The sequence below is a fragment of the Fusarium phalaenopsidis genome (assembly GCF_050370095.1).
Source record: "Fusarium phalaenopsidis strain FUZ10S chromosome Unknown contig_32328, whole genome shotgun sequence".
NCBI lineage: Eukaryota > Fungi > Ascomycota > Sordariomycetes > Hypocreales > Nectriaceae > Fusarium > Fusarium phalaenopsidis.
Window position 1 is genome coordinate 662271 of NW_028145393.1, and position 14123 is coordinate 676393.

Genomic DNA, 14123 nt, shown 5'->3' on the forward strand with positions numbered 1-14123 from the left:
CAAGGACCATGAGGTCGAACAGGTATAATAGGAGCTGAATTCTCACAGTGGAAGCTGAAGAATCAACTTGAATAACAGCATTCCTCCTTACCTACCGCTTCAATACTCTCATCTCCTACCCGGCTCGACAACTTAGCCCATTACCCTTATCGTCAACCAGAAAAACCCCCATGGGCTCATACGCGGTGTTTTCCATGTTAATGGCAACTCAACAGACGAGATGAAGCTCTCCGCTGTGTCTGTTCTCGCCTGCCTGGGAATGCTCCAGTCAGCCGCTGCCAAGGGAATCAACTGTGACGGAAGCGCTCTCTGCGGCGACCAGAAGGGCTTCCTCAACAAAGTCTCCGACTTCATCACCGACAATATCAACGGCGTGGACCCTAACTACCGCTTTTCCAACGGCGAGCACATTGCCTGCGCCGGCCACACTTGCGCCTTTCTATAAAAGACCTCGAACGGTGCTTCGGGCCAAGAGGTCAGGGATGCTATCCTGAGGTTGAAGAACCATGGGTGCAAGGGCTGTGGCTTGGCGCCGTTTATTGACAATGATGTTGACAAGGGAGAACTTACTGTTAACTATGTTACGAGCACTTGTGGTGATGGTGTTTGCAATGGCGCTCTTAACCCCAAGAGGTGAGTGCTAGAGGATAGGGATACACAGGGGCATGTGGGTATATATACATAGACTGGAGTGAGGTTTTCACCCGGCCAGTCTTGTTAACTGTGCACGGTTTCCTCGAAATAATTTACCCTATTCATAACGCCTTCGTACCAACTTCCTGACGCCTTATACCCAGATTCATGTTGCTCAACTTCCTACTCTGTGCTCATCGGCATCCCATACCGCCAAAAAGGTATCAGTCTCTCAGTAACTGGACGCTCAAAAAGGCGCGGTATAATAATCTGCTCACCAGCCACACGCTCCAGCTTGCAGTCATCGTCCTGCCAGTCGAAATCATTCCCCGACTCCCTTCCAGCGAAAAAGTCCTGCCACTTTCGTGACCTCCTCCGTTGCTGTTCGCCTTCAGGATAGGGGAATTTGAGCTTCACGAGACGGTCTTGCTCAGCAAGTTCATCCACGCCTGGAAAGTGACACAGGCTGTCCATACCTGGATAGAATCTTGCATCTTCGAAAAAGGGCCATGCTCGTTGTCGGTATATTCGAAGCTGGACATACGTGCTCAACCCCATGACTTGTGGATATGACACGACGCCTTCCCTCATAAGAACGGTTGAAATCTTCTGAAATAATTGGCCTCGGACTCCAAGATCTGCAGAAGAAGTGGATGTGGGGCCTTGGTCCTGTACAAGCCAGTGGTCCTGAGAGGGTGCGCGGAAGTCTTCGGTCCTCACCCATTCCGCAGACATACCGAGGAACCATTTTCGGAGCTCTCTGTAGCTTCCCTGGTTACTTTCTGAATATACCAGGGCGTGAGTCAGAAGATCGAAGCCTCGCAGGTGCAGAAACAATGCCGAATGGTAGCAGCTGCGCGGCAGCTCCAGGTTGCAAAAGTATTCATTCGGATTGGTCCAAAAGTTATCGGGATAGAGCAATTCCTTCCCGCTAAAAGACTCAGAGCCCCATGCCGTCTGATCGCTCGGTAGCCATGCAGGAGTGAAGTTTGCCAACATGGCCGCATAGACGCTTCGAGTATATTCCCGGACGCAATGTAGCATTTCATACTCCCAAATATGAAGGTTTAAGTGTGATTGCTTGACTTGGTCGCCATATTCGCTAGGCTCGACGATTTTCCAGAGCCGTGGGGTGTAAAGTTTGCAAAGCAGTTCGTATCGTACAAACGCCCGTAGAAAGCGGTTCCTCTCTGAGCAAGTCAGGTCGTCAAGCTCAACATGTCGTGCGACGATGGTTTGATCCCGGAAATACAGTTGGCGGTCCATCGACTTCATCTTTGGAAGACAGAGGTAGGCTCGAGGTGGGAAAGGTGCCGTTGCCTTGGTTATATAGTCCTCAATGAAGACAGAAAGGCGAGAGAAGAGTCGGTATAGCATATCGAGAGTCTTGCCATCATTTTGCTCGAAGGGGTCCAAGAGTCCTTTCGTTAACCACAGTCCAACATGGTGAAGAATCGAGTCGGTGGAGGAAGAGTCGATAGGTGGCATGTGAATGACGGCTAATGCGTCGTGTAGGAGGTCGCCATAAATATCGCCGCCGACAAGGTTGATCAATACTGCTCGCACTATAGTTTTCCTTGATGAAATCCACTGTGCGAGCATTGCCGGCGACGCTTGGATGATTCGTGATATCGCTGATTTGGAGGACATTTGACCCATGATCCTAATACGGATCTCGGGTGGAAGCTGCGCAAAGAAGTCCATCCCGTTGATGTTCATTAGGTGGACATGGAGGGTAAACTCGTCAGACAGAGAAAGGTCTATAGTACGCTAAGATAAATCATGTCATGCGGTACGTATCGATGATAGGAAATAGTACTTTAGTGCGTGATGTTGCCACGATGTGGTGGTTTGAGTCACAATTTTAAGCGATGCTGCTGTCAGATTGAAGCTGACCAATAATGAAGCCTTGAGCGAACAGGGCGAGATTCAGGTTAGGCTGATAGCGACAATTAGCGACAAATAGGTTTCCATTTCTGGCTTCCTCTTTTCATTGCGGTCAATTGTTGACCCAATACATTTCTTCTCGGATGCACCTGGTGACTCACGATAAAAAAGAAGTCATAATGACCCCAGAGTGGAAAGGGGTGAGAAGCTGCACAGCCACGGGGCTTAGAGGATAATGCGATCCGAGGAAGGCACATAAGTAAGTGTATCCTGCTCCAAGGGTTGGAATAAAAACAGAAAAGGGTATAGAATAATAAAAGGTTTTATTTAATAATACTGATCCTTCTGAGAATAGTTTTATTATTACTTAAGGGTTACTCTACACAAATCTACTATGTTGAAGTGTTAGGGATATTTTGTCCCGTTTTTCTTGGTCTGTGTGCTACAGTATCTCACTGACTGCCCTCGGCATGCGGGCACATCTTGATCGTGAGTCACAGGTGAAACGACTGTAATGCGTTGCAAATGCATCTCCGAACCATTGCCGTTCTAGAAATCCGGCCCTTTCTTCTGATTTAGCGAGGTAACCCTTAAGGGAACTATTCTTGCACAGAGGGCTGCTTGAACCTAGCCTGAGCTGTTATGGGCTGATGGTAGGATTCTCAGCAGTGCGATCTGACGCGTACTGAAAGTTGAAAGATGTTTACTTATTGACCGGTTGGCTGGCTAACCAAGAGGATCATCGAGTAAGCAGGCAACACTGGGTGCCTGGTTTGCTGCCTTGCTGCCTTGTATCTACCTGGCAGGCATCCAACACGAGATATGAGTTTAAAGAAAGTTATTTCCTCTTATTAGGTTCCTTTGGGCACTTTCGAAAACCTAGGCAGGCTTAAATAACAATTCGTCTCGATGGCCGACTCGACCACTACCAATCTGGACCCCGCAGCGGTCGCTGACTTTCACGACACCCTCAAAAAGTCAAAGCGCATTATCGCCGTAATTGGAGCTGGTCTGTCAGCATCTTCGGGCCTTGCAGTCTTTAGAGGAACCAGCGGGTTGTGGAAGAGCCAAGACGTGACGCAGGTCGCCTCGCCTGCTGGCTTCCGTCATGACCCCGGCCTTGTCTGGCAATTCTATTCATATCGTCGACAAGAAGCTCTTCATGCAAAGCCTAATCCCGCTCATTACGCCCTAGCTGAGCTCGCTCGTCAAGTACCAGGTTTCGTTGCCCTGACGCAGAATGTCGACAACCTGAGTCCCCGTGCGGGTCACCCACCTGGCCAGATGATGGAACTCCATGGCAACCTATTCACCTTGTCATGCATCGACAAGATCGGATGCGGGTACGTAGAGCGTGGCAACTTTGAAGAATGTCTTGCACCCGCTCTCGACCCCTCCAAGGACGAGAAAGAGACCATGGGGAGCATCGATCCCGATAATAAGCCAAGAGCAAGCCCACTACTACTGGCGGGCATTGCTCGGAAGCACGCTCAGATTCTTGGAGACAAGTACGAGGCCAACACCCCAACCACAAGAGATCTGGCCGCTCTTAAACACTCGGAAGAAGCTGCGGCCGATCCAGTCGCTCAAGTTCGTTTGTCATCAGGCCTGACAAAGGAGGATCTACCGCAGTGCCCACAGTGCAAGGCCAACATCCTCCGACCTGATGTAGTCTGGTTCGGCGAGCCCCTACCTCTCCAAATTGTGAATAAGATAGAGGCTCTATTCGAAGACCCCGAGCCCATCGATCTCTGCCTCAACATTGGAACCTCGAACAGGGTCTGGCCGGCAGCTGGATACGCTGCCATGGCACGCGACAAGGGTGCAAGGGTGGCATATATCAACACGCGTGCGGAGGATGCCAAGAGTGTCGTCCCGGATAGAGATTGGATCTTTGTCGGTGATGCGGCGGTTGTTTTGCCTGAGCTTTTGAAGCCTATTATTGGAGAAGCACAAGAGTGGGATGGCAGAATGGCATGAGGGGGGATGCTCTGTCATGAACTATAAGCGGGGTGTCCGAACCCTCTAGAAATCTCATTGAACATATTGTACTCATCATGGCTTAAAAAGCAAGGACGAAGCATCCCTTAAAACGCCATTGTACATCCCCTTTGGACTAATACTTTGACATCCCGGGTTGCAATGGCTTTATGAAACACCATGAATGTCTCCCGAGTACTCCTTAGAACGTCTATCCTGAGACCATACCTCGATAATGTCTCATGGGATTCCCTTCTTTCCTCAATGGCGAGACGCTGAGGTCAAAAAGTCGATGTCACGATGCTTTGATCGATAGCACAAGGAAAGACATGGAATGGCTCATTGTGAATTTGGGACAAGGTTTAGGGGTACCACAATCCTCACAACGCAATATCGTGGCCAGTTAAAATTGCAGCGCAAGCATGTGATGCCACCATTTGACTTGCATGAACGTATCGGGGGGTCGTGGGGCCCTGTTCCTGCAGATTTTCTCTAACTACAGTCTTTATAAACATTATCATTCAAAGCCTAAACTTCCTTCTTTCCTATCGAAATAGCTTTGCCGGATCGATCTCATCCAATTCATGTGCAATTTAAAACCCTTCCATGGACCTGAGTCTTGGTCACGAACTTCAACCCGCTGATTTCAAGCATAATGGACAGCGTGTCTATTCTTTTCATAAAACTTGGTGAAAACTCATCACGCTTGATACCACACAAGAAGGGCCCTCATCGGTGAGATCAAAGGTTATCACAGTCACCCAAAGCTCTTAAACGCAACACATGCAGGCATCAAACCTTCAAGTAAAGGCTTCTATCAAACGTGCTCAGCCCGTCTTCATATAAGTATAGCGCTCCCTCCCCATCATCAATCCCGTCAATCTCAAATCTTTTCACACGAAAAATCCCCCCATCCCCAACTATGAGGCCAATCGACAACTCAGAGCTCGATGAGCTGATCCAGAGGAAGCCAATTCTCATGTTGGATATCGATCGCCTTACAATCAATTTTATCGACAATATTGTTCGACAATCTCCAGGTCGTATCACGACCAAACAAGGGAACAAGACATTGCCCCTGGAGATATGGCTCGAGATCCTCCAGTGGGCAAAACTGTGGTACAGGCATGTCCTTGTGCAGCCCCAGGGTCTAGAAGATGGGTCGCCCGATACTCTTATCTGCGCCGAAATCCCTGAATGGGACGCTTGCGGGCAACTCGAATATGATTGGGCGGTTGGGAACTATGAGTACTACCTTGACCAGCCAGGTGATGGTCCAGATGATGGCCGCCCATTTCCTCTTTCCCAGAATCTCGACAAAGTCTTGACATATAAAGTCCCGATAACAGCTCTCAACCAAGATGACCGGATGCTCTGCGGCGATCTCACGGTGCCCGACGTCATCGCATGGGTAGAAGATGGCGAGTGTTGCCTTTGTGGGGAAGGCCGATACATTTGCGCCGGGTGCGGGAGCGGCCCCAAGATCACAAAGGACTTTTCCTTTGATTGGGTCTCCGGTAACTGCTATTATAGGTTACTGTGTCCGCTGTGTATGGGCCTGGACGACGCGCGAGAAGGTCTGTGGCAGACAGACAGTGATAACGAGGGAGAGGAGGGATTCTTCACTAAAGAAGAATACAGCGATTGGATTACCAGTCGATTTGAAGAGCTGGGGTATGAAACTAGGTAGCCACTATTACGAATTCTCTTCACTAAATCAAGACTCAAGCTAAAGCACAATGACTAGTAGCATCCTAAGTGAGGTAACACATTCCAATCGCCTCTAAATGACACCCGTGATCCAAACATATAATCAGTTTCACCCATGACCTGCAGCCTTATATTAGGATTTCCTGAGGGACGTTGGTGGCCTCTGCTCTTCAAATCGATCAGATGCATTTACAACTACATAGTTTGCACCATATCTCCTAAGCAGGTAGAATTCCATGAGCCACACACTACATGGATAACTTTGAGTAACCAGGGCAACTTGAAAGGATTTATATAATGAAAGATTGCGGCCCGACATAGGGTCTTCAGTATTTCGGCCATGGTTCAATCTGCGGCTGGTACCAGTGGCCCCAAGAACATTCACTCCATCCTTCCTAAGACTTGCACTTTGTCGTGAATAGACGCAGCAAAAGAAGATCAAGGCATGCCCATAATCTCCTCAAGTACTTACGCGGAACGGCATTAAAAATTTGCTTGGTCTTGAACAGGTGCATATAGCAACGCCTGATCTCAGTTACCCATGTACTCTAACAGTGAAATTAGCCACTTGAAGAACTTAAGAAGGATACTTTGCGACCTTTTGTTAGGGGTTTGAGACTTTATTCTCTATAGAGGCATTTCAGAAACTTCAACAGGTATCCTGATGTGTTCCGCTAACACTAACCATCTCAACTGCCAACTTCGCTCTATCGTGCTACCTAGGCCTATCTTTGGTCATATTCATGCACTGAAAGCGCCGCCTATTATGTTCGAGTTACATTAGGCAAGAAAAGTAGGTCATCTGGCTTCAATCAGACAACGGCCTCCATGTGGTGCCAGCAGGAAAAACACTTTGGGAATCATGTCTTGACCAGACATACCCTCACTCCTCGACACTGTAGCAGAAGAAAAGGCCCGGAAGAATCTTGCAGTGCCCAGCCGAAGTTCCATCCGAGCAAGGTGTTTGCCAATACAAACTAGTTAGATGGTTAGCGACACTTAAACAAGCAAGGATAGGAGAAACAAGGGCAGCGAGTCCTACGTCTAGCTCCCCCACCGAAAGGCATAACCCCATCCCTCATCTCCTTAGTCGCCTCCAACCATCTTGAGGGGTCAAATCGCTCAGGGTCCGGGAATAGCGTCGGATCACGGTGCAGTGTCCATGCTTGTGTCGACACAACCGTGTCTTGCGGAAGGTAATATCCAGCCAAGGTAGAGCCGCCATGTGGGACTACCCGAGGAAGGGCAGATGGCGCTGCCGCGTAGAGTCTCAACGTTTCATCAATGACGGCATTGAGGTATGGAAGTGAGCGAAGATCGTTGTCACCAAGGTCAGTTGGGAGTTTGTTGAGCTCTGAGACGAGCGTTTGCTTGACTTTCATGTCTCGACAGACAGACCAGATCAGGTATGTCAAGGTGGTAGCAGTGGTGTCTGATCCTGCCACGATGTAGGCTTGTGCTTCAGCTCGGATCTCTTCATCGGAGAGGCCATCTTCACCTGCCTCAAACAGTTTCTTGAACAGCATCGGCTTGGCTGCAGCCGGATTGCTCGCGAAGTCTCTCTTATACCTGAAGACAGCCTGCTGCGCGTAATTCCTCATCCTCGCCGCGGCCGCCGCCGTCTTTTGAAGGACAGGAAGGGGAATCTTTTTAGCGATGGCAATGAGGGTTGGAAAAGTTGTGACGATAGGACCTCGGGCTGCCAGCCCTTCCAGGTCTTCGATATACTGGTTCTTCTATCAAGAGCGTCAGTGACTAATTGACTTATTTGGCGTTAGGTTCCCATACCTTGCCAGCTTCCAACATGGCGAACGACTCGCCAAAGCTCAGCTCAGAAATAATGTCAGTTGCCATGAACAACCACATTTTTGCGACATCTGTGACTTGTCTCGCCGCCATTTCCTCCGCCATCTTGCTGATTACCAATTTGACTTTCTGGTCAACAGCTGATTCGGCAGTTTTGATAGACGACTCCGAAAGAGGGGAGGACAGGATGCGACGATGTCGACGGTGAAATTCCGTATCTGTCAAGTTGAAGACGTTGGTTGTTCCGGGCACGAGTAGTTCGTAAAATCGGGACTTTTTGTAGCCGCCTTTAACACTGTGGATCTCCTTAACGGCGCTGATTTGAGAAATATCAACTTCGTTGGGTCCAATACGGACAATGGGACCTGGGCCATAGGAGTCAGCGAGCAAACGAGACATCGGAGCATGGCAATCCAACCGTAGTTCTGATGAAGATGGTTGACATATTGTGCTCGTGTTCCACAGAGCCAATGATACTTGAGAATGATATCAGTGTATCTTGAAAGCTGAGGTCCTTTATAAGATCAGGAAGATGCCTCGGAGCAAAGTTGGCTTACTTACCTGGTAGCCGGGCTAGTGGCTGGGAATATCTTCCGTAAAGGAACTATTACCCATGTTAGCGAGCATCTCTCTTGATTTCAGACGACATACAAATGAGAGTAGGTAGATAAGCACCGCGAGTGCAAGGGCAATTGCGAGGTGACTGCGGCAAAGCAGACCCTCCAGCATGCGAAACATGGCCGAACAGTTGAATAAATGGTCCAAGCCAGTCATTTTCCTACGTCCTCAAACTACACTGATGTCTGCGCGTCTCCTATTTATTTATATCATTATCTCGCATGCTTTAGTCTCCACGTTCAATGTGACTAATCGCTATGTCGGCTTTTCCAATCGCCGACCTCCCCTTCCCCATCGACGATCATGGCCAAAAAGCCCCTTGATCTGTTTGAGAGGCCTGCATCTACCCGCATAATGCATGTGCAATGCACCATATGGGGAAGATGTGTGGAGGTGGTGGGGAGAGCTTGGGAGGCTGGCTGCTGGTCGGCGGATAATAAGAAAAGTCCGAGACACGCGAAGGCGAAGGCCGAAAGACCGATGATCACAGGGCAAGAGATTGTAGGATATTGGATCAGACTATGTCCAAGTCTGCACAAGCTATGTAAGAGATGTTGCTTCGTTTAGGCTAGCTTGCCTTTGTTGCTCTTATTACCCAAGCTTGCAGATTAAAACGACGGTTTTATCCGAACATATCGCACTTTTGAGATAGATGCCTATAAAGGCCAACAGTATGTATAGCTTACCTGAGGCGATGATAATACCCGATTTTTATGGAAGCCCATGCCGCTCAGGTATCATGCTGAAAACCAGAATACTGCTGTGCATACTCTGGAGCTTCGTAAGTCGCGATACAAGTCCACTTGTGAAAAGGCCATAGGCGATTCGCCTTATAATAATGCACAGTGTATTTTTCATTCATCATTGGTGCAGTACGTGATCCTAATTCAGAACAGAAAGCATACCAAAATCTTAATATAGGTCCAGGCATTCATATTGTGAAAGCACGATCATCGACAAAGGCGATATCCGTGTAAGCCTCAGGCACACTACAACTCACGATTTGAAGATACCTAAATGAAATAGTCAAGGTATATTCCGTTCGCATTCATCTGGTTCTACAAACAGCGCTGAGACATGACGGCACTGTTCTACAATAGTATTCCGGATAGCTTTGCAATAAACATTGAATACATCTCAAATTGCACCAATCTAACCTAACAGGCTTTCTCTGCAATGAATCAGCTGGTCTATCATATTATCTAGCGATGATGCCCTCCAAGTCCTCTCCGAGGTGGTCATGGCCCACCACAGACAGAAACACCGCCCCGCGAGACTCTTTCATCCTTTTTGGCTCCAGAGCCAGGAGGACTTCCAACCACGAAGCTCTCCAAGGCTTGATGATGGCTGTACTGCTGGATTTCCTATACACTGCATGAAACCTTGGGAACCACTGGAACACTGGGCATTCGGTGTAATGACGCCAAAGGGGGAGAACATGGAACTAGGTATTCACGATTCAGCACCAACGCCCGAGAGATACGAGCGAATAAAGAAACGATTCGAGGCCTGGATGGATGTCTCTAGCTACCCGGAAGATGTCGAATTCGTCAAGGAGGTATGTGTCTAGTCACCAGTTTGCATGGCTGTAGCTAACTTTGGTCAGAGCTGTCCCGATCAAAAAGATACTTAGAGTTGCGGGATCCATGCCGTGGCCTGCTTTCGCCGTGTTCTTCAGGGCATCCCGTGTAGTGAGAAACCCGCGCTGGATATTCCCGCCGAGCAAGCACACCATCTATCTCTACTCCGTACCATCGACACACGCCTACTCCCTACTGATGTTGGCAAGACTATCAAGACTTTTCGAAGTGTCCAACGAGACGCCGGTTTGCGAAGTCTGGGCGCTGATGAAGTTCTCAGACTCCGTGATGAGTCGAGCAGTCGTCTACAGAAGGCTGAGATGGAGAAGATGATTGGGGATCAAGCCTTGGACAAGTCTATTGAGGCCTTTCTAGCTCACATGCATCAACAAAAAGCCGAGAACGAAAGAAAGGTACAGGAATAAAAGGCCAGATTCGGCATTCTAAACCGCATCTACAAGGTGAGGGAAGACTATGAACGAAAGGTCAAGGCCGAGGCCGAGAAGAACCGGGGATTCAGGAAGAAGTGCGAAAGGCAGAAGAGATGCTCAGAGCGGCGAGGAGCAAATTGGACGATGCGTCGGTCAAACACAACGCCAGCGTCACCTAGTTTGAAGAATCGTTTGCCAGCGCGGAAGCGGAGGACTGGGAGGTTAACTTGGAGGGCGTCTCGAAGCTTTGGAAGCGCTCGGAGGATCATTAGGTTGGTGGTTATGCTCTTTGGGGGGATGGGGTCATATTGAACATATTTTTGGCGATGGGCGTTACAAAAAACGTTTGAGGGGTGGTTATTTGGAGGCGCATGGAGCAGGGAGACAGCTTCCCAGTAGCTATTGAAGGGGTTGATGATATTGCATAGGTAGCTTATGAGTACAGGATCCCACTACACCCATGTAATGATATATATTTTTCTGCTCAAGGGGATTGGTCAAAGAAAGCTGTTTCATGACTCTGCATATAGATCATCAAGTGATAATGACTAAAGGGCACTCTCGCTGTGTAATGCCGTCTAAAAGATACTTGTGAGCCTCGCCCACCGCCCTAGAGACGCCAGATTGAGTTGGTCTGATTTACGTGGGAAAATGTGCTACAGAGTACAGAATTATAGTAGTTGTTTAGCTATACTAAAGTTCGTTCATCGAATTGTTCATCACTAGTTCTCTCCTGGCCATTCCCACCTACGTCTTAGCCGCACGCTTCTTCTTCTCTTCCTCAAGCAACCTGTCAGCCTCTTTCTGACAAGAAGAACAGAAAACATCATAAATGGAAGCATCTGCCCCATTGATCCTCCCACAGGCACCGATGACTGGAGGCGTCTTCTTGCCTGCCTCGACGCACATGCTCTCTTTCTGCTCCTGTTTGAAGAATTTGCGGCATTCGGCGCAGGTCCATCTGGTGAAAGTTCGCACGCACATTTTTGTTGAGTATTTTATGGGTTGATAGGCTCTAACAGAGACGTTTGATGCGGCTGATATCGTTGATAGGACAGGTATGTTCAATGTAGAATCCAAAGGGCCAAGAAGATCGATCTCAGCAACCTATTTATACTTGAAACCCTAACTTATTCAGAGATATATTTTGGCATTAGGGCTCTCTAGGTCGGTGTCGAGCCAGTCTCATGTCCGAGGCTCTACTGACCAGATAGAGATGGGCTGTGGTAAGTCTTGCCCTAATTGACACTTTCCGTGGCTGCAATCCAGTATTCCATGTCTGATAGTCGTACACGCACCATAAATAAAGTCTTCTGATGCTGTCAGTTTCTATTATCTCCTATCGAACTTCTTCCTTCTGCGTCAGCAAATGGTGGCAGCTGCCAAAATACTGGATGAAGCATCACCTTCTCGCCTACAATGAACGGTGATTCACGATTATGCGCAGGGACCTTCACCATTCATTCAGCTACTATCAATGCCTCAGACATTTGAAGAGGGGAGTTTACGAGTACAAGAAGGGCAATACTTCGTACTTAAAGTGCCACCCAGTCTCAGCAGCTTCAGGTCATAGTCATTGAAGAAGAGTTCATGGACAAATGGATAATAGCCGTCAGATATTTACTGGTAATTAAGCGTATTCTTGGCAAAGAGAAGTTTCATTAATAGCCAAATCTAATCAATAGTGTCACTCATGAAATGAATATCCTCTTCAAAGAAGAATAGTGCCCAAGTGATAAGTACCACATAAGCGAATCCACGGCTCGGTAGCCTTTCCCTTAAGGTCTGCAAAGGTTAGACACCTTGTAAGGAACACCGTACAAGCAGCGCTTGTACTTCTCAACACACCAGCCGTGGAACAACAATGTGTCTCCCGCCTCGTTGCTCGTCGCACCACCAGGGCCCTTGAGACCAAACATAGAAGCGTTGATCAGAGATCCCTCGGCACGGGTGTAGGGGCCGGTCACCTTGGTGGCATAGGCGTATTTGACGTCGTAGGTGTTGATGTTCTCAAAGTGGCCCGAACTGTAGAATAGGACATACATGCCGTTCTTTAGTAACACGATGTTGGGCGCCTCTGTCGACATGCCATCCTCAGATTCGATACGGTCGAGGAGGAGGACTGCTTCTCCGACCATGGTTCTGCCGTCGCTCTCAACCTCCTGGAGAAAGAGGGGGTTACCGCCGGTCGGGCCGCTCGTGTCACCCTCTTGCTTGTAGACGACGTATCGCTTGCCGTCCTTGTCCTTGAAGCTGGCCGCATCGATGACCTTGTTCCAGCCCTCAGGAGGACAGAACCAAGGCTCATCATCGTGCTTGTAGGGGCCAGTTATGCTATCAGAGCGAAGGATACCGATGCAGTGGGGGTTGCCGGGCAAAGAGCCATGCTGACCGGCAAAGTAGATGATGTATGAACCGTCGTCTAGGCGTCGGAGATCAGGAGCCCAGATGTTCTCGTTATTGGTCCATCCTTTGCCAGGCCAGAGATCCCCCGCTACCTTCCATTCGCCAAGTATCTCGTCGGCGGTAGCATATGGCATCTTCTTGTCTTCACCTTGTGTTGCGACAGAGACCCATGTGCCATCTTCGGCCTGGAGGACACCAGGGTCGGGGAAGTCGACGACGAAGAAAGGGTCGAGGGGACCTTCATGTTCGACGGTGATCTTGACTGATCGAGTGTTTGGTGCAGCAGAGACCAAGCCCAGGACGAGGCCTAGCAAGGAAAGAGACTTGAGAGCCATGTCGAGGATAAAAACAAGATAACAAAGAACGAGTGTAGTGAAGTTGGCTTGAAAGAAGCTAGAGATCAGAACTAGTGAGCATCCCACCCCGCGAGTCTTTATACAAACCCTCAGCCCTAGCACTCAGGCCAGGGTCCATTCAGCTTGAAGCCTTCAGCTAGTCTTTCGAGCCCGTTTAGGATCCATTACCCGCCTGGATCCATCTCTAATCTGCCAGCATAGAGCCTAATCAAAATTCTCTGTCATTTCCTAATTGGGATTCATCGTGCGCTCTCTGAGAAGCAAAGTGAGATGATTGGATACGCAAAGATCAGCCCCTGTCCCTGGATCGACGCCGTCTTGTTTCAAAGGTAGGCTAAAAGAGGACTTTGGCTATGCAAGGCCGTTATATTTTGCCCCATTAGAGAATGGGATAAACTCTCCTTTCCGTGGCGTGGTGCCTGAGGAACATGGCCGAGAGTTCTGGAGCACCTCGTTCGATACGCGAGCTTCATATCCTGGACCCTGATCTGGGACATGAGAACTCGAAAGAAAGAACAACCCCTGTCCTATTATTGCGCCCCTGGCAATTCGATATCCACTCTTGAACAAATGTCCATCCTTCTGCGCTGCTGGTTGCAGCTCAGCGGGTAATTTAACCTGTGCCAACCACAACTCATTTTGCAGCGAGGAACTACCACAGAGCGTACCTACAACAATACCAATCATGAAATAGCTCGCATCTTCCGGGGAAGCGA

The 14123-nt window shown here is 48.9% G+C and overlaps 4 protein-coding genes across 4 annotated transcripts; 2 read left to right on the plus strand and 2 right to left on the minus strand.

Moving 5' to 3' along the window:
* Nucleotides 1-220: 220 nt before the first annotated feature.
* Nucleotides 221-445, plus strand: LRP88_12911 (uncharacterized protein; the record flags this gene model as incomplete). Its single annotated transcript, XM_083249296.1, has 1 exon — nt 221-445. The coding sequence occupies one exon, from the start codon at nt 221-223 to the stop codon at nt 443-445; it is 225 nt and encodes a 74-aa protein (XP_083095098.1).
* A 2984-nt stretch (nt 446-3429) lies between these two features.
* On the plus strand, nt 3430-4500 carry LRP88_12912 (uncharacterized protein; the record flags this gene model as incomplete). The annotated part of the gene is made up of 1 exon (XM_083249297.1): nt 3430-4500. The coding sequence occupies one exon, from the start codon at nt 3430-3432 to the stop codon at nt 4498-4500; it is 1071 nt and encodes a 356-aa protein (XP_083095099.1).
* Nucleotides 4501-6741: 2241 nt separating this feature from the next.
* LRP88_12913 (cytochrome P450) lies at nt 6742-8754 on the minus strand (the record flags this gene model as incomplete). The annotated part of the gene is made up of 6 exons (XM_083249298.1): nt 6742-6758; nt 7092-7187; nt 7253-7946; nt 7999-8381; nt 8578-8620; nt 8668-8754. 6 exons carry the CDS (start codon nt 8752-8754, stop codon nt 6742-6744), a joined length of 1320 nt encoding a protein of 439 aa, XP_083095100.1.
* Nucleotides 8755-12423: 3669 nt separating this feature from the next.
* LRP88_12914 (glycoside hydrolase family 43 protein) lies at nt 12424-13386 on the minus strand (the record flags this gene model as incomplete). The annotated part of the gene is made up of 1 exon (XM_083249299.1): nt 12424-13386. One exon carries the CDS (start codon nt 13384-13386, stop codon nt 12424-12426), a length of 963 nt encoding a protein of 320 aa, XP_083095101.1.
* Nucleotides 13387-14123: the final 737 nt, after the last annotated feature.